The sequence below is a fragment of the Leucopleurus acutus genome, assembly GCF_964270905.1.
Source record: "Leucopleurus acutus genome assembly, chromosome: 18".
NCBI classification, from domain to species: domain Eukaryota; kingdom Metazoa; phylum Chordata; class Mammalia; order Artiodactyla; family Delphinidae; genus Leucopleurus; species Leucopleurus acutus.
In genome coordinates, this window is record NC_139160.1 from 5,411,976 (window position 1) to 5,432,495 (window position 20,520).

Sequence of the window (20,520 nt, forward strand, 5' to 3'; positions counted from 1 at the left end):
CTGTGCAGCCCAGGAAGGGTCACCTAAAGATTCTCCTTGGTTAGAGGAGTGAATTCTCCAGCTCTCTGGGGATAAGTCAGGGCTTTCTTTTGCACTAGGTAGTTTTGTCACACTGGGAAAAGAATTACCAATTATCTACTACATTTTATGAACTGTTTGTGCACTTAATGTTGTTTTTTTTTTTTTTAAGGGGAATGAAACTCCTCATTGTGTGTGTGACACCACTAAAGTTTTTTTTTTTTAATAATAAATTTATTTATTTATTTATGGCTGCATTGGGTCTTCATTGCTGCGCGCGGGCTTTCTCTAGTTGCGGCGAGCGGGGGCTACTCTTCGTTGCGGTGCGCGGGCTTCTCATTGCGGTGGCTTCTCTTGTTGCGGAGCACGGGCTCTAGGCGCGTGGGCTTCAGTAGTTGTGGCACGCAGGCTCAGCAGTTGTGGCTTGCGGGCTCTAGAGCGCAGGATCAGTAGTTGTGGTGCACGGGCTTAGTTGCTCCGCGGCATGTGGGATCTTCCCAGACCAAGGATCGAACAGTGTCCCCTGCATTGGCAGGTGGATTCTTAACCCTGCGCCACCAGGGAAGTCCTTAATGTTCTTCTAGTTAATCCTTTCTCTTTTTTTGCCGCACTGTGTGGCTTGTGGGATCTTAGTTCCCCAATCAGGAATCGAACCCATGCCCCCTGCAGTGGAAGCGCAGAGTCTTAACCACTGAACTGCCAGGAAAGTCCCAATTTACGACTTTTAAAAAGAATAACCTGATCAAATAAAATAGCTCTCAGTGTTTATTAGTAGAAACATTGACATAAAATTCACACTACTAAACTGGTGGCTTTTCACTACCTTTAAAGTAAATATGCATTGGGACTTCCCTGGTGGCGCAGTGGTTAAGAATCCACCTGCCAATGCAGGGGACACCGTTCGATCACTGGTCTGGGAAGATCCCACATGCTGCGGAGCAACTAAGCCCGTGCACCACAACTACTGAGCCTGTGCTCTAGAGCCCACGAGCCACCACTAGTGAAGCCCACGTGCCTAGAGCCCGTGCTCCGCAACAAGAGAAGCCACCACAGTGAGAAGCCCGCGCACCGCAACGAAGAGTAGCCCCTGCTCTCCACAACTAGAGAAAGTCCAGTCGTAGCAACGAAGACCCAATGCAGCCATAAATAAATTTATTTTTAAAAAATGCTATAAAGCAGATATGCATTAATAAAGCCTATAGATGACATTAGCAAAGATAAACATGCTTTTGCATTTACACACTTTTTTTTTTTTTTTTTTTCTTGCTGTACGCGGGCCTCTCACTGTTGTGGCCTCTCCCGTTGCGGAGCACAGGCTCTGGACGCGCAGGCCCAGCCGCTTTGCGGCATGTGGGATCTTCCCGGACCGGGGCACGAACCCGTATCCCCTGCATCGGCAGGCAGACTCTTAACCACTGTGCCACCAGGGAAGCCCTACACACTTTTTAAAAATAGCTAACACAGAACTCTTGTATCCATTTCTATTTGGAAGTGCTACTATTTAGAATAAAATATTACCTTCGGATTGAAATGAATTCCCATTGAACCCTGAGACAGGATCTGAGTCCGGGTGTATTTGGACTTCTCTTGAACCAGGCATACTATTAAAAAAAAGTTATTTCATTATTTATGTTCTTCTTCTGAGTAGATATTTTATTAGAAAAAATACAATTCATCAAATAAATGAATTCCAATTATAAATGGGCTTTTAAATTAAAAGCATGGCATCAACTAGTCCTTTTAGTGTGTGTGGACATTAAACACATCTGTGTAATTGAGCCTGTCTGTCGAACAAGGATAAGAGTGATCTCTGTCATGTGTGTGGAATCTTATGGTTCAAAGAGGACCTCACTCAATCCTTCCCACAACCCTACAAGCTGGGTGTCAAAGTCACATTTTATAAAAGAAAAACTAGGCTGGGTGAGATAAATATGATTTGCTGAAATCACGAAGCTAATAAAGAGTGTGACTTTCCCTATAAAAGTCCATGTATTATAGATCTTCTGTGGAGACCTTTTAGTGTTTCAGCATCCTTTTTGTTTTTCCAAGTTGGCCTTTGTAAAGCTCATTCCCTTTTCCTGTGAAATTAATAAACAGTAATAAGGAAAGTCTCTTTTACTGTGTATAATATAGAACTCTTCACTGAAGAATTTTGTATACATTATATACAGACGATGATTCAGTTTATTCCAGCATAATAGTTTACCCCAATTACAATGTCCACATCGTTAGAAAATAGCTTAATGCTTTCAGACCACAAATATTCCAAAAGTAATTGCTTCAGTGTTTCATACCCAGTGACTGGAAGGAATCAAAGGCACTGAGTGACCAGCATGTTGTCACTAACCATGGAGTCCTGGCCACACACGGATTCTCTGTTGTAGAATTTGGATGACATTATAGAATCCTCTCAGTTTGGGAATATGAACAGAGAAACGAGTGTAAAAGGGAAGTTTGGTGTGAAATGATTAAGGGCAGCTGCACAAAGACACGCATGGGGTTTCCATGGGGTCCCTGGTGTTAAGATGCCGGTCTCTGTCGCAGCCATTAGAAGGCCAGAGATGTGAGCTGAAACTTACATGCTAAGAAAACAAGGAAACTCAAACGGATCCTCCAAAAGTCCCCCAGTAAAGCTAACAGTCTCTGACAAATCCGCATTTAGAAAAAGGGAGAGGTTTCATGTAGGAGGGAACTAGGGATGCACTGTGGCTTGAGGAATCATTCTATCAGAGTGCCTGTGAATTCATTCAGAGAAGGATGTCATCGAGCTAGGATGTTCACGTAATTAGCAGGAAATTTCCAAGGATAAGGACGAGCATCCCGCCAAACCTACAGCCCTCTTGGGACTGAGAATCACTCAGGATCCCACAGATGGCAGAATATACAAGGCAGAGCATAGAGACAAATGTCGCCACTACTTTATTTTGTCCCCATCGTTATGTCAATCAATCCATCCTAATTTTTAAAAATCCGATTTATGAGTTTAGAGCTCTTTTGTGCAATACTCCCAGGACCTGCACTACTTTCTAGGAATATATCAAGGGCTTTGGGAAAGGGGTTCATTCTCTCTACCGATACCCATGTGTCAGCCAGGAGGCCTGACATAGTGATAATGCACCTTTCCTAAAACTGAATATATGTCTAGGATGTGATTAGGCGCCGGTGGACAGAACTGGTTCAGCTACAGCACCTGTACCGTAGGAAAGGGAAAGCCTCATTGTTCAAATCAACAGGGAAACTATAACGAAAGGTAAGAGACCTTTCTAGGTCTTAGAACCCACAGACCACACAAAATGCTGGAGGATGGCCTTTAGAAACTGGCCAGTGGGGTGTGTTTAACCACCATACTTTGTCTGTTCTGTAATGTATTATTATAAAACTGTGACCCAGTCTCTTACCTGGAATTAGGGGGTGATTGGAAAGTGGGATAAAAACTGAAATTATGTTCCTTGAAAATCTCCGTCCACGTCCTATGAAATTTTTCTCTTTTACTTCTTAGATAGTTGAGAAGGTCGCCATAGCAACAATATTCAAAAATCAAGTAAATTGGTCCTGAAATAGTGACAGTTTTAGTCCTAGGTATACAGACACCAAATAATTTTTTTCAGACATGTGTGTGGCAGAAACCATACTCTGTGAGAACTCCCTTCTCCCCTGACCTGGGGAGAGTACAGCTCTCTCTGAACCTATCTCATGTTGGACTTTAAATTCAATTTCAGACTTTTGCTCAAACTCCTTGGAAAGCTGTTACCTTCCACTTTGGCCCGTGTGGCCTCACCAAGAACCACTGGCCACCTAAATTCTCCAGTTTGCAACTGGGAATAATAGGTTGACTGCGTTGGAGGACTTGGTAAATATCAGCTGATTGGCGGTTTACCCGAGGAGGGAGAAATACATCCCTAGCCACCTCTTAAATCCATTTTCTCTTTATTTCTCTGTCCCAGTGCCCGGCTGGCTGTCCCAGAAGGAATGACCCTTGGGCACAGGGTTCAGGTACTTCTGGGCAGAAGCGAGAGAATCAGAGCACATGCTCTGTTGGATTCTGGGAGAATAGAGTTTGAAACCCCTCCTTGGCTACGCCTTACTTGAAGCAGCTCAGTTAGGGCCATGGCCAAGCTGTGCAGCTCAGCACTGCATCGGGGCCAGCCCCACGGCCAGGGAGAAGCACCCTCTGGGCAGGTAGAGAGACACCACAACACGTACTTGCAGCGTTGTTATTATTATTGTGGGGTTTTTTTTGGCTGTGCCACGCGGCTTGCAGGATCTTAGTTCCCCGACCAGGGATTGAACCTGGGCCGAGGCAGTGAAAGCCCAGAATCCTAACCGCTGAACCACCAGGGAAGTCCCTTTCAGTAGGTTAGAATATGTGGCTCATCCCGATGAAGACAGGCACTGTCTACACTGACCCATCTGACTCTAGAGTGAGGTGTGTCCAATCCCACTTGGGTTTGGGGGCCCACCCTGTGACTGAGAGAACGAGAGAAACACGAGAACAAATGCCCTTTTTGTCTTCAGGCTGAAACGTTTTCGATTAGGTGTGCTTAGTGGGAACTGGTTACCTGACAGGGTGCACGCCCCCAGCAGATTCACAATATTCTCGTGGCTGCCCAGGTGGGTCATCATTTTGAGTTCAGACATGAGAGCCTCTCTTTCCGAGCTGTCTGCTTTTTCTGTCCATGGCAGGGCATTACAAATGTAAAATGAAGTAAATTAGGTATTTTAGGTTATTCAATAAATTAAAATTTTCCTCAGTTCAGAGTAGATTTGCATACAAGTTTTAAAATACGTACAATAATACATACATTTTGAATAATAATACCCTATGTTTTAAGGCAGAATTTCAAAGATTGTTGCATGAAAGTTGAACCAAATAATGTGCCTCTCTACTGGACTTTACCTACAAAATAAAAATCTTTACAATTGACCCTTAAAAAATAAAATAAAACAAAATAATAATAATACATGATTTTCCTCCACAGTTGAAGTTAATAACTATGCTGAAGGGAGAAACATACTTTTTTTTTTTTTGACACCTTTATTTGTTGAAGTCATAGAGTGACAAGATGGGAATGTCAGCAAGGGTGGTTGGTTCCAGCCTGTGACCCTCAGGTCTAGAATCTTAAACTTGTCAGTGGATCCAATGGTGAGAAGGTCAAAGAAGACCAATTCCCACTGACCAAGTTCTCAAGAGAGTCCCTAATTGCCCATGAGGAACAGAACTGCTGGGTAGGCTAGAACGTATCCACTTGCTCTCCCTGGAGTAAGACTAGAGAGCTTGGCAAATTGTATTCACTATCTTGCTTAGAAGTGTAGCATGGAGGTACTTACTGGTGAACTGAAAGGTCTCCTGTCATTGAGGCCAATGTGCCCAGGTGGTCAGGACACCCCTGCCCGGGAGGGTGCTGGAGCCCTAGAGGCAAGGGCAAGGTCTCTGGGCCTCCCTCTCCAGGCACACGCCCCGCACCCCCCCCCCCCAGCCCAGTCTGTTAACATATTCTTTCTTACAGATAGAGTAACTTTTCTTTACATTCAATGGACATTTGATTAGCTATTTCCAGGTGTCATTATTTTGTCCTGGAAGACATGTAGCCTTTATGTGGCTTTCCCAGAGCTTTGATGTCATCTGTTTTGACTTGTGTGAGCTCTCAGGGGCATCCTAATTTGCAACTTCTTGGCTTGGGAGTGACATCCTTCACTGTGTGCACTGGGACCCACTGTACCTCAGGTTTCCCACTGCCTCATGTTTTATAGGGATTCGTGGCTTTCAGTCGTCCATGTCTTGTTTCTCGTGACCAAAAGAATATATTTTTACAGTGTGCTTAACCCTTTCAAAGCACTTTCATATACCACTACCTGACTTTCATTCATTCAACAAGAATTTATTGAATGCCTACTGTGTATGAGGCAAGGTGCCAGGCCTTGGGGGAAGAAATGATAGAAAGACACAGCCCCTGTCTTCCTGGAGCTTAGAGCCTCCTTGAAAGGGGGGACAGGTAAATGAACAATTACAATAGAGTGTCATAAATGCCACATGGCACAAATAAACCTATCTATGAAACAGAAACAGACTCACAGGCATAAAGAACAGATTTATAGCTGCCAAAAGGGAGGGGGGTGGGGGAGGGATGGATTGGGAGTTTGGGATTAGCAGATGCAAACTATCAGATATAGAATGGAAACACAACAAGGTCCTACTCTATAGCACAGGGAACTATAATCAATATCCTGTGATAAATCGTAATGGAAAAAAATATAAAAAAGAATGTATACATATGTATAATTGAATCACTTTGCTGTACAGCAGAAACTAATATGACATTGTAAATCAACTATACTTCAATAAATAAAAATAAAAAATAAATGCCACATGGCAAATGAAAGTAGGGCTGTTGTCCCACAGAAGAGGGACACCTAACCCAGCCTTAGGGAGGGTGGGGAAGGGGACACCAAATTTCTACGCTGAGACCTGAGGGCAACTAGGAGTTAACCAGGTGAATTCACAGCGGGAAGGATGAAGAAGAACTCGCCATCCTGAAAACAGGATGGGCCAAGATCAAGACAAGAGGACAGCATAGCAAAACATACAGACCCACCCTCATGAGGCTTACAGACTACGGAGGCAGCTAAGACATTAGTTAAATAATTAAACAAATATGTAATTGTAGTTGTGATCAACTTTACGGGGGGAAAAAAGCCCACAGAGAGCTGGGATGTAGGATCTAGCAAGGAACTTGAGCTCATCCGTGGCGTGAGAGAAGGCTTCCCTGAGCAAGTGGTATCTGAGTTGAGATCTACAGGAGGAGCAGGAGATAAAGACGTGAAAGGGGAAGCGGAAGCGGAAGCGGAAGGACGACCTGTGCAAAGGCCCTGAGGTGGGAGGGAGCACGGTACTCCAGAGGAACTGAGAGCCGGCTGTGCTGCAGCGCTGGGGTGAGAAGGGAGAGGCGAGCTGCAGCCGTGTCGTGCTGGGCTGTGTGGACCGTTCAAGAGAAATTAAAAGCAACTGCAAAGGTTAAGCACGAAAATTATGTGCTCTGCTTTGCATTTCATAACCATCACTTGGGCTTCAGAATCCTAAAGGAGGTAAGAGTCCATATAGAGTAGTTGCTTGGAAGGCTAGTGCATCCATTCGGAAGGGATAGACTTGGTCTGGGTGGTAGTAACAGAGGTTAAGAGAAAAGAGGATAACTCAAGAGGCACTAGGCAGGAAGCCTGACAGGAATAGCCTACAGGGAATTAGAATGAGGATGGTTTCAAGGATGAGTCAGTCCTAGGTTTCTGGTTGGCCTGCCTGGGTGGCTCATGGCCGGTCATTGGTACTCGCAACCAATCAGTGAGAGAGGGAGGGCTGACAGAGAGCCAGGGTTGGAGGAGTCCACTTTGGATAAGCTGAATTCAAGGGACTCTGGAGACGTCCAAGCACTTGGACATAACCTGAAGCTCAGAAGGGAGGTGCAATCGTGAGAACCATTGGTGCATGGGAGGAGGTCGCGGGTAAGCTGAGACAGCCCATGGGCATGCGGAGTGAAAAGGGAAGGGGGCCCAGGAGCAAGTCTTCAGGAACTCTGTTGGGTGAGAAGCTGGGTGAGAAGATGAGGGGCCAGCAAAGGACTGTGAAGCAGTCAGAGGGGTAGGAGTAAACCAGAAGAATATGGTGACGTGGAAACCAAAGGAAGAAAACACAATAAAGATGGAGGGAACGGTCAATCGTGCCAACTTCTGCTAAAAATTCAAGTAATGCCCATTAGGCTTGGTTCGTGGTGATGGTGGAGGTGATGGTCACTGATCGCTTAGCCAAAGCCAGCTGGGGGCGCTCTTGCTAAGTGAGTGATACTAAGGGGAGGAGGTTAGGGAGAGCCAGGAGGCAGCGGATGAGAAATGAGTGGGAAGTGATACAGAAGGCGCCAATTCCCTCTTCTACCCAGAGTCTGTGTCGAAATGTAAGACACACAGCTGCCTGTAGCAATGGTATCCCCAAATATTGAGGCTGAAAAAACCTAAACAAAGAAAGAAGAGGACGAAGAGGTGGCGTTCTGTGTTCACGACTTGTATTTTATATTCGTGACTTAGTTGACACCCACCCCAACTCGCTCCCTTTTTAGCTTTGAAGGATGGCAAGCAGTAACCATAGCAATGATGGAAAAGAGGAGGTGGGAGGCGTCACCTCCCCTCTTTGTGCGTCTCTGTGGCTATTGATCGATGTAACCATACCTTTCAGCATTTTGACTGCGACCTGGATTGAGACCCCTGTCTTACTGATTCCATAGGCGGTTGCATTCATCACTTTCCCAAAAGCACCCGATCCCAGGACCTTCCCTGCAAGACACATGGTGAGTGAGTGCATATTGAAGATTTTCCAACAAGAAGGAAACTCGACAGAAGCATTTGGAACACCTGATTCTTACCAAATTCTAAATTTTCTCTTGGAAACTCCCATTTGAGATCATATTCATATTCTCTGAAATCAATGTAGAAGTACTCATTATCCAGAGAGCCAGTCACCTGCACCATCTGTAGCTGGCTTTCGTACCGAAATTGCTTCAGAGATGAAATAATGAGTCGATTAGCCATAGAGAGTTCTTCAGAAATGGGACACAATGATGACGTTTTACCTTTGCGTTTACCTTTTTGTACTTGTGACAAATTAGCATGGTTAAAACGGCAATAAAGGGAAGACAGAGGCCAACTGTTGCATAGAATGAGATGTTGTCCTGGATGAAAGGGAAGGGGCCTGCAAGGGAAGAGCATCAAGGAGCAGTGGATGAGAATTCCTGGTGGATACTGTAGCAGAATGCTCGTTACAGTGTCTCACATCCTGTCTGAGGAGCCTACAAGCCCTCTACCAATACGCTATCCCCACAGAAAATCAGGCCATGTTCATATAAAGAACGATTCCTTCCCAGAAAATTTTAAATGATTCTGAACCCATTTTAAAACATCATTTACGAGGGGTTTTAAGAATTACATCTATTTAAACCCACAGGATGTGAAAGTCAGATAAAAAAGATGTTCGTCTACTATATATAAACTAGATAAACAACACAGTCCTACTGTATAGCCCAGGGAACTATATTCAATATTTTGTAATAAACTTTAATGGAAAAGAATCTGAAAAAGAATGTATATATGTTTATATAAAACTGCATCACTTAGCTGTACGTCAGAAACTAACACAACATTGTAAATCAACTCTACCTCAATTAAAAAAAAAAAAAAGAAATTTGTGTTCCCACTATGAAGCTGTCATACGAATGTGGGGAAGTTAGTTTGGGGACGCTGGTGATTTTGAACCATTAGTGTAGGTGGTCAGGTTTCAGAATTGCTTAATTTAGGAGGGATCTAAATATCAAACCCAAAATGATAAAACGGGAAGCTAAAGGCAAATAAGGAGATTAACCAAAATGGAAAGCGGTAGAGGCTCCAAACTACTCAATCTGTTTCCCTAGAGCTGGATTTCTTGGTAGATGTCCATTATGCTGGGAGTTTATTGCTCTACCCACATCACTTGAATTCATGAGTCACAATGATGTCAGTAGAAGTCACTCTGCCCTTGAACTGCAAAACATGTATGTTCAGTGGGGATTCTTGCCTGACTCAAAAAGCCTTCTCGTCTCACACACTGAACCTATACACTCTTGTAAAACTCCCCAAATAAAAGCGAACTACAGGGACGAACTTCTAGTAGCGAATTCCTGAAGGTGGTTTGTTACAGTAGCAACTGCTGTCTACCTGGTGAGTTTAGAAGGATCGTTTCACAAGACGTGCCGAGGGAATTGTATGCACAGCACTTCACCAGGAACCCTTTGACGGCCTCGCTCATGTTCAGGGTGCTGCTTGATATCCACTGTCCAAATACTTTTCTGTTGGCCTTTTTATTCCAAATTCCTTCCGTGATCTCTTCTGTGCAGCTGAAAAGGAACAGCAGACAGAATTTAGACGGGCGGGGCTGTCGTCGGATTGGAAGTGAGGGTTTCTCTAGTGGGGTCTACAAGAGACATCTATTTATTTATTTTTTAATCTTTTTTATTTTTGAAGAGACATCTATTAAAGGTTATCAGAAACAATCTATGACCATTTAGAATTATGGTCGACTCAGAAGGTAAGCATTTTAAATGCTTCATCGTTTCTTCTTAAACTGAATTCACGAGACACAGTCAACACGTCAGAGAGCGTTTGATGTTCTTCTAACACAAGAGGGGCCAGTGTCTTCATTACTTGGGAGACTTGTCTGAACACTTCTTCCAGGTCCAAGACGGTACCGGGTACCCGTCAGAGGAGCAAGAAGCCTGACTTGCCGATGCCTCGGCGAGCACTTGAGGTTTCCCTGCAGAAGACAACAGGGAAATCAAGCTCATGCAGTGCAGTGCTTTCCAGAAAGGGTTTCAAAGTCAGCTTCATACAGGCTGCTCACATACTCTACGCAGTTTGTGCTCCTGGGAGCGTGTCTCATGCAGGGTGACTCAAAGAGGGGGTCCTCTTTCCCCTTGTGTCACCTTTTGTGCAGGCAGCCCTAAACTTCTCTGGGGAGCACCCCCCTTTTCCCCTGCTAGACCCCGCCTGGAGAGAGCTCAGGTGTAGACCTCCATCTAAATGAGTCTTAGCTTCAGGAGAAGCACCTGTAAAAAGTCCAGCAAAATGGACTCTCATCTTTTTATGGACCAGAGAAACCATGATTATTAAAAAAACTAAATGGCAGGTAGTATGGCTCTTGGTCTTTCCTTAACAGGACCTTTCAAAGTACTAAAATCAATAAAGTCACACAGTAAAGCACCTTCAGAGAGGATATGGAATCAGCATCTTAGCTCCAAAGGAGAAAGAGAAAATTACCCAGAAAGAGATCTGCGTATCAACAAGCCAGTAGATATGAAAGTACAATTTCAAAACACTTCAGCATGTCAAAACACTTTTGTAGCATTCCTTCCCTAAGCCATGGCTTATCTCTTTCTGGTCCGAGTTAATACATTATTAAGGAGTTACAAGCATAAAATAAAATTTCTTGACAGCTTCACTTACTTCTTATATTCAGCGTGAACATTTTTGTGAACTGGGCGTCATCATTTTCTGCATGGAAGATATATTGTCCTGGCTGGTGTTTATGGTTGCAAAACTTAGATATGCTGTTGGAAAAAGAAGTAAAGACAGACTTAGCCAGATTCTTTGAGGAGATGTTGAAATGAATAATGGTGTGCATGGGAGTAAGTCTTCCTGAAGACACTCGCTCTCTCAAGTTCAGTGGACAGGGAGGTTCCCAGATGCTCTTGCTACTCAAAGTGTGGTCCACAAACAGGCAGCATCAGCCCTGGTATTATCTAGGAGCTTGCCAGAAATACAAAATCTCAGGCCCCACCCCAAACCTACTGACTCAGAATCTGCATTTTAAGATGATCTCCGTGGAATTCACATGCACATTAAAGGTTGAGAAGCACTGATCTAGGCTGGAGCTGCTAAGAGAGACAAGAAGGTTCCGGCCCCTACTGTTACATACATTCCAGACTAGTCTGACTTCCTGGAAATATGGAAGAACCTTGGTAGGTGGTGGAGCCCATGGACCCCCCAGCTTCCTGAAAGGATAGCTCTCTGACATTAGTCCAAGGCAGGACCTATGACCAACCCTTGACTTACATAGTGATTGACAGTGATGACGGCTCAAATCCACTGAGTACAGACGTCTTTGAGTGGCCTCAGCAGGCTCTAGTATCTACTTGGAGTGCGCATCCCCCAAGCCTACCAGGTATATGGTATTGGGGATCACCCACCAATCCTAGCAGGTATATGGGATGGTGGATATTATAGGAGAGGTGGGGAAGCAAGGAGCTGGTGAATGTGCCTTCGTGCATTGAAGAAATAGAAAAAACCTTTCCCTTAGAATAAGAAAATCTAAGCGTTGCTCAGAAGATACTGAATTAGGCCACCTCTATATAGCCTACTTGAAGTAAAAAAGGAAAGAAAAAGTATGTATACACAGGAAATGTGAACAGGAGGAACTATGTAGGATGCAAAAGACCTATGAATACGGCTCCGGTCCTCAGAGATATCATAATCCAGGTGGGTGGACAAAACCTGCCTATGTGGAAGAGTGAAAGCATTAAACTGAAGGCCCGCAGAAGATCAAAGAAGGCAGAGGCCAGTGTCGTGAGAAAAGTTCAGAGGGCTTCATAGAAGCAGGAATTGAGCTAGGTCTTTAGAGGTGAGTTGGTTTTCATGAGAGAGTAAAGAAAAGACATCCAAGCAGGGGGCAACGGCAATGATTTAAGCCATGGGACAGGAACTCATAAGGCCACAAGGAGAGAAAGGGGGAGGCTTCTTGGCTAGAGCAGAGGTGCAGGGTGGGATGGAGCGGAACAGAGGGCCAAATGGGCAGGGTGGCGCCAACTGATCTGGGACCTTGGAAAACAAGCCTAATTCTTTCGACCTGATGGAGAAAGCAGGGAGGAGATGCTGTGGATTCCTGAGCAGGAGAGGAATGTTATGAACAGTATTTTAGTTTAGAGTGATGGCAGCAGGAAAGTGTATTGGGGGGAAGTCTGGAGGTAGCTGTTGGGGTAACCTAGGAAGTCATTCATTCATTCATGAATTCACTCATCCTTTCTCCTGTCAATGGTAGAGGCTGTTTGTGGGAGGAATCGGGATACAACAGTGAGTTAACAAAACTAGGTTTCTGTTCTCACAGAATTTACAGTTTGGTGGCGAAGGCAGACAAGTCATGAGCAGTTACAGTATAATGTGGGAAATCTTAGGAGAGGAGAAGTAAAAGTTCAGATTTGAGAGTTCAGACTGTGAAAAGATGAGTGTTGTCCAAGGCAGGGAAAATGGGGAGGGAGAGGAAACAGCCAACCCAAGGGGCACCAGGACAAAAAGAAACAGCAGGTGCTGGATTGGACGTGAAGAGGAAGGAGAGAACAGAGTCCCAGCTGATTCCTAAGGGTCAAACCGCACACCTGGCAATCAATAGAGAAGATTTTGAGCCCAGGTTTATGTGACACCAATGTTCTGCATCCTTAACTCGGAAGCTTAAAGGTAATTCTGACCGTGTATAGTGATGGGAGATTTCATTTCCTATCAGGTGAGCACTGAACAAGCTTTTGTTTGCCTTGTTAACAAGAAGGCTGAAAAAGCAGAAAGCGGAGTTTCTTTTTCTTTTCTTTCTTTCTTTTTTTTTTTTTTGCGGTACGCGGGCCTCTCACTGTTGTGGCCTCTCCCGTTGCGGAGCACAGGCTCCGGACGCGCAGGCTCAGCGGCCATGGCTCACGGGCCCAGCCGCTCCGCGGCATGTGGGATCTTTCCGGACCGGGGCGCGAACCCGTGTCCCCTGCATCGGCAGGCGGACTCTCAACCACTGCGCCACCAGGGAAGCCCAGAAAAGGGAGATTCTTATCCTGACCTACTTCTGGACAGCCAGAAGGAACCGGCTGGTGAACTGGAAATGACAGAAAGATCGCGGGAAAGACAAATTATAACTTTAGGGAGAAAAGTAAGTATAGGTACATGTGATTTCCAGACTTTATGAAGGCAGAGTTTAAGTGGTCCAAGAAGAGACAGATGTGAGCTTCTAAAAGGGAAAATGTAATTCTCACCAGACAATAGCCAAAGACCCTGAAAAGGAAGAAGAGAAGAGATAAAAAAGAAGCCAGTGTGCTAGCCAGGGACCATGCCAAAAGCACCAATCAATTTGATAAAGAAATTACCAGCTAATGAGAACCTACTGTATAGCACAGGGAACTCTACTCAATGCTCTGTGGTGACCTAAATGGGAAGGAAATCCAAAAAAAGAGGAGATATATGTATACATATAGCTGATTCACTTTGCTGTAGAGCAGAAACTAACACAACATTATAGAGCAACTATAATCCAATAAAAATTAACATTAAAAAAAAGAAATTACCTATACAACTATTGACTATCACGCAGACCAATCTGTTTTGTAAACGTTTTCCCTCCTAAGTCTTTTGTGCTGTCTGAATGGAGCATGACTGGCCATGGGATAGACAAGAGAGCATCTGAAACGTTCTCATTCTTCCAGGTAGGAAATCGGTCACAAAAATAGCCTGAACACAAAATGGAATATCGAGATCCTTCTCAACCGCCTGTCTTCCTGTTTATGGCAGTTAACCCCAGCAAAAGCAACAACTGCATCGCCGACCCTCCCCTGGAAATTCCAAGGGGACTAACCGATTAGTACCAGGGAGTTGCAAACTTCCTTTTTCCCTGGGGTTTTTCTGAAAATGCCCAGCGGCCATGAGATGGGAGATCAGGAAACTGGAGTTCACAGTTGAAATATCTTTGGTGACTAAGAAGATGTATTCTCATTACAACAATGAGAAGGGATTTCTCCTCTGTTACAAGCAAAATGCAGGTGATTTTTCTATTCCATTTAGCGCCCAGAGCTGGGGAGTTGAAAAGGGGCAGGTCTTTCCAGCAGCTCAGGGAGTAACTTCACTATAAAAAATGCTTTATTCAAAGAGCAAGGGATGATAAAAGTCAAACCAGAAAACAGGGAATAATAAAGCACAGACTGGGGAAGCTGGGAGCTTCTGAAACTGGAGAGTGAGGGGCTGGCAGGAGCGAGTGACTTTACCCGGCACTGGGAGACCCCCATCAGCAGATCCTGCCCCCTCAGACTGCAGGACATGGAGGGGGTACAGCCTGGCTGAAGTTGAACCCAGTCTGCACACATTTCTGTCCAGAGTTAAACAAAGAAAGCCGGGCAGGGGGCAGGAGAGGTGCTGATGACTTTATATCAATCTACTTAATACCATGCTCATTTGTATTTTATTTCAGGGGAGCCCACAAGCCGGGGGAAGTATTACATAATCATTAAAAACCCAAGAGCGAAGCACAGCACATCTCATAAGGCAGCACACTTTTCTTTTCAAATAACCAAAGCACATGCCTGCTTTTCTGTTTTCTTACACACTAGGTATGAGAATCTCACACTTTTGAAATGAGCTGGTGTCAAAAGGCAGTACCAGAGTGATGGTTAAAATCACAGGCTTTGCAGGCAACTCTGCCATTGGCCGGTGGTGTGACCGTGGGCAAGTCACTGAGTCTCTCTGTGCTTGTTTCCTCATCCGTAAAACGAAGATAGTATCTACCTTTTATGGTTGTTAGAGGAGAAGTTTTTGTTGAGTTTTTATTAAAACGGTTTTGTATAAACTGCTTATAACAGTGCCTAGTAAACACGATAAATGTGTTAGATTGTCATTACTATGAGGCTTATGAAGTCCGGGAATCATTTTGAATAAAAAAGACATTTAGAACCTTTACTCTGGGGTATACATTAAGTGAGACAATCACATTAAAATAAAGATGCAAAGAAAAAAAAAAAAACTAAAGTAAATGCCCATCAACAGGAGTTAGTCAAAATAAAATTTTCTAAAAAGAGGAATACTGTGTCACCATAAAAGTGGTAATGTAAATAAGGTAAGCCATTAAAATGATAATATAAATAATAATAATGTACTTATTAACACAGCAAGAGATGATATTTTTAAAGTGAAAAATCAGGTGACAAATGGCACAATTAATTTCCTGTTTGTACAAAAACCTATACTTATATGTTTCTATCATGGTGGTTACAAAGTCTGAAATATAATTCCTGGTGGTGGAATTATGGGTGTTCTTTCTTTCTTTTTTTTTTTTTTTTCCGGACGCGCAGGCTCAGCGGCCATGGCTCACAGGCCCAGCTGCTCCGCGGCATGTGGGATCGTCCCGGACCGGGGCACGAACCCGTGTCCCCTGCATCGGCAGGCGGACTCTCAACCACTGCGCCACCAGGGAAGCCCTATTTCTTTTTTTTTTTTTTTTTTAAAGGCAATTTCAGAAAATAAAAGTGAATGAAAGGTATTGACTTTGCCCTAGGTGTGGAGCAAATAGCATAGCCTGTTTCCATATTTAATAAAATGAGATGATGAGGATCAAATGAGATAATCCGCATAAAGGACTCTGCACATCGGCACATGGTAGGGCTCAAAGAAGTTTCTTTTGGTCTCAGTGAGGCTTCATGATGTGGTTAGTATCTTACAATCGAGGGGGCAGGGTTTGGTTGGAGGTTCCGCTATTTACCTCTATTAACCACTATTTACGGTCCCCAAACGTCTTTCCTTCCTTTCTGTATACATTCAGGGTTCATCTCCTTCAGGGAACTAAAAAAGTCCTCCTAAAGAAGCTCAATACACTCCTGTAATCACATATCATTTATCGACTTGAGAGTTTGCTTTTCTCTTTGTCCTAAGAAGAAATATGTCTCACCACCCAGAACCCAGATTCCACCACACCACTGGTACCAATAAGTGCTCAGTTAATGCCTGTTGTGGGCAGAACTTCGACTTGGTAGAGTTGGGAAATTAAATATTTCAGGGAAAAAAGAAAATACAGGGATTGGGCATGCCTCAGGAGACTCTTTCAGAAGAAATTACTTAAATAATTATAACATCCTAATAAGTCGTATTGTGTGTGTGTGTGTGTGTTTAACTGTGAAACTAGGAAAAGCTAAGGCAGATTTGTTTATAAGTAAGTCTACAGAGATAGAAAATTAGGCAAACTAAAAGATGAAATATTCTAGAACCTTTTCCCAAGACCAGGCTGTCAGGATTTCATAAAATGTAAACACATAAAGGGAAGCCCTAATAAACTTTGGTGTCATATTTGAGGAAGTAAATTGGAGAAACGAAGCTGTGAAGGTGGGGAAGCTGTAAGATTTCTGGCACACATGCTGTGACCACACCAAAGCTTTTTCAGTAGTACTGTTATTACACAGACCTTTCGGTTACAAATAAAAACTGGTGTCACTTTGCTTATAAAGTCCTCTCTTGCCCCAGGATGAAAATACTGTACTTCATAAACAAAATTCAGTTTGACTAAATTGTTGAACCTAAGTGATGGGTAAAGGATGCTCACTGTACTATTCTTTTAGTTTATTAGTAAATTTGGAACTTTTTATAATAAAAAAATGGAAAAGAACTCAGGTTCGAATTTAGTCTGCATCCCCTATCACAACACAGAGCCTCACGTGGAGAGCAGATGACATTTAGAGCACTTGTGTTCAATATTTTTGTAGTTCATCCTTTTTTTTCTTTAATTTATTTTTATTGGAGTATAGTTGCTTTACAAGGTTGTGTTAGTTTCTGCTGTACAGCAAAGTGAATCAGCTGTACATATACATATATCTCCTCTTTTTTGGATTTCCTTCCCATTTAGGTCACCACAGAGCATTGAGTAGAGTTCTCTGTGCTATACACACAGAGGTTCTCAGTAGGTTCTCAGTAGTTATCTATTTTATACATAGTATTGTATATATGTCAATCCTAATCTCCCAGTTCATCCCCCACCCCTGTAGTTCATCTTTTATTCAACACTTTGAGCATCTTTTTCATGATGAAGGAGACTCCATCTCACCTTGGCATTGCCAGCTTGGCAAGTGGCCCATCACACCCAGTGCATCGTTATCACCAATTAATACTGTGGTTCTTCAGGAACTTTTTAAATACAATAAACACTGAGTGACAGGTGTTGTGGTGAGTGCCATGTGCTAGGTGTTGTGGTGAGTGTCATGGTCCCTGTAGTGCAAAGAGTATGCCACTGACTTATCTTTGGCCCAGGCTATGCACTTTGAGTTGCTTTCTAGGGGTGATGATGAATTCATTCATTCACTCAACAGCTGTTGACTGCATGAGGCATTGTACAAAGACAGAGAAATGACAGCACCTATCCCAACGGAGGTTATGAACTCACTGTTGGGATTCAACACAAAAAGAGGTTAACTTTGAATGAGAGGTACACATCACTCTAGAAATCAGGATCTGCCCTGATTTATTCATTTAGCTACCTCCAGAAGATAACTACTTGGGGTCAGGGGTGCAGAGTATGATCAAGGGATGAAACAAGATTAACTAGCCCACTAGATTGTTCCAAGACCCATAGATCAGAGACACAGTCCTCTAATTAGTGAGTCTGTCAAATCTTAAGAATTGTGCCAGATGTCACCAGCACAAGTAGCAATGACCTCGCAGGTGGCCCCTGGCACTTAAATGTGCCTGTGTAACTTGAGGGGGTTGGGGGGAGACATCACCTTATTCACGTTTGTAGCCCCTTATGGCATTGAGATCATCAAGAAGACATTAAAGGAATATTTGTTGAACTAAATTGAATGGATCCTCTATCTCTTTGAATCAGGTTCAAAAGAGAATCCTGTAGAATTAAGAGCTTCTCTGACGGGGTCACAATACAAAGAAGGATGGGGAAGTGACAGCACTGACATCCTGAACACAGGTAGTCAACTCAACTAACAGGAGAGGGGCTGACCCCCTGCCTTCTACTTTCAAAAGTTTGATGGTTCAGCATAAGGGCTTATGACAATGGGGTGACCCCTCCACGGCAGTGGTTCTCAACCCCAGGCAATTTTTTTCTCACCAGGGGACTTTGGCAATGTCTGGAGGTATTTTTGGTTGTCACAACTTGGGGTAGTGGTGCTACTGACATCCAATGGGTGGAGACCAGGGACGTTGCTAAACATCCTGTCATGCACAGGAGACCCCCAGAATGAAGGATTACCCGGCCCAGGATGTCAACAGCCTGCTGTTGAGAATCCCTGAATCAGGGGACTACGTGTCCGTCCAAAGGTTGCTTTCTTAATTACTTGAAAAATGAATGCTTCGCACATTAGGAGGTTTGGGCGAGAGGGCAGACGATGCCATGCAAACCCTGCGTTACAGCTCTTCTTAAAAAAGCAAACAAGGATCAGTCATAAATCACTTTGGGGTATAGAACAGCGCAGTCATCAGGAAACAAACGGAAGAATCCAGATGAAAAGAGCTTATTCTGACTCTTCGCCTAGACCCGTGCTATCCAATAGGAATATAAACAAGCCACTTCGGGCTCCCCTGGTGGCGCAGTGGTTAAGAATCCGCCTGCCCATGCAGGGGACATGGGTTCGAGCCCTGGCCCGGGAAGATCCCACATGCCGCGGAGCAACTAAGCCCGTGTGCCACAACTGCTGAGCCTGCGCTCTAGAGCCCGTGAGCCACAACTACTGAAGCCCGCACGCCTAGAGCCCGTGCTCCGCAACAGTGGAAGCCACCACGATGAGAAGCCCGTGCACCACAATGAAGAGTGGCTCCCGCTCGCCGCAACTAGAGAAAGCCCGCGCGCAGCAACGAAGACCCAACGCAGCCAAATATAAATAAATAAATAAATAAATAAATAAATGAAATTTATTAAAAAAACCAAACAAGCCACTTATGTAATTTTAAAGTTTCCAATTAGCTATCTAAAAAGTAAAAAGGAGTAAATGGTAATAATAGATTTTATTTAACTCAATATATCTAAAATATTGTCATTTTAACATAAAATCAAGACAAAAATTATCGAGGTATTTTACATTTTGTTTGTCATACGAAGGCTTCAAAATCTGCTGTGCATGTTACAGCCACACAACATCTCCATTGGGACCAGCTGCATTTCAAGCTCCCAATAGCCATATGTGGCTGCCGGCTACTGTACTGAACAGCACAGATCCAGACCCGTGATGGGAATCACCAGAGGTTCTCATTAACAATGTGGAACCTGGGGGGACTTCCCTGATGGTCCAGTGGTTAAGCCTCCACACTTCCACTGCAGGGGGCGTGGGTTCAATCCCTGGTCGGGGAACTAAGATCCTGCATGCCAAGTAGTGCAGCCAAAAAAATAAAAAGAAAAATGCAGAATCTGGGATTGTGCCTCGATTTTAGTTCAGCATGTTTGGAACGGGAGTCAGGGATCCACTGACTCTGATTCAGTGATTCAGCTGATTCCTTTACAGTGGCTTATGGACCCGTTATTGAGCATCAGTGATTGACTCTCGACCACTGACTCACTGGAGAGATGACAGGTACCTCTCAGCTCATAGTCTATCCTGAAACCCTGTTACCTAGGATTAGTTTTAAGAGATAAGGGGGGGCTTCCCTGGTGGTGCAGTGGTTGAGAATCTGCCTGCCAATGCAGGGGACACAGGTTCGAGCCCTGGTCTGGGACGATCCCACATGCTGCGGAGCAGCCTGCCTGTGAGCCACAATTACTGAGTCTGCGTGTCTGGAGCCTGTGCTCCGCAACAAGAGAGGCTGCAATAGTGAGAGGCCCGCGCACCGCGATGAAGAGTGGCCCCTGCTCGCCGCAACTAGAGAGAAGCCCGCGCACAGAAACGAAGAGCCAACACAGCCATAAATAAATAAATTTTTAAAAATTAAAAAAAAAAAAAAAGAGATAAGGGGTATCACAGCCATAGGAAATACATGGAAGAGCTGTTTTTTTTGGGGGGAAGAGAGATAAATTAGGAGTTTGGGATTAACATATACACACTACTATATGTAAAATAGGTAAACAACAAGGGCCTATTGTATAGCACAGGGAACTGGACTCAGTATCTTGTAATAACCTATAATAGAAAAGAATCTGAAAAAGAATATATATGTATGTATGTATGTATAAACGAATCACTGTGCTGTACACTTGAAACGAACCCAACATTG

The 20,520-nt window shown here is 44.0% G+C and overlaps 1 protein-coding gene across 1 annotated transcript in view; it reads right to left on the minus strand.

Moving 5' to 3' along the window:
* Window positions 1-20,520, minus strand: part of FLT3 (fms related receptor tyrosine kinase 3) — a gene marked incomplete at both ends in the record, with an annotated part of 76,566 nt that overhangs the window by 12,682 nt on the left and 43,364 nt on the right. Inside the window, 9 exons of the mRNA XM_082859285.1 lie at window positions 1,537-1,619; window positions 3,417-3,570; window positions 4,578-4,688; window positions 8,230-8,334; window positions 8,424-8,556; window positions 8,643-8,749; window positions 9,748-9,926; window positions 10,234-10,342; window positions 11,032-11,135. Coding sequence (XP_082715411.1) covers window positions 1,537-1,619; window positions 3,417-3,570; window positions 4,578-4,688; window positions 8,230-8,334; window positions 8,424-8,556; window positions 8,643-8,749; window positions 9,748-9,926; window positions 10,234-10,342; window positions 11,032-11,135 — 1,085 coding nt within the window. The remainder of the gene's footprint in view (window positions 1-1,536; window positions 1,620-3,416; window positions 3,571-4,577; window positions 4,689-8,229; window positions 8,335-8,423; window positions 8,557-8,642; window positions 8,750-9,747; window positions 9,927-10,233; window positions 10,343-11,031; window positions 11,136-20,520) is intronic.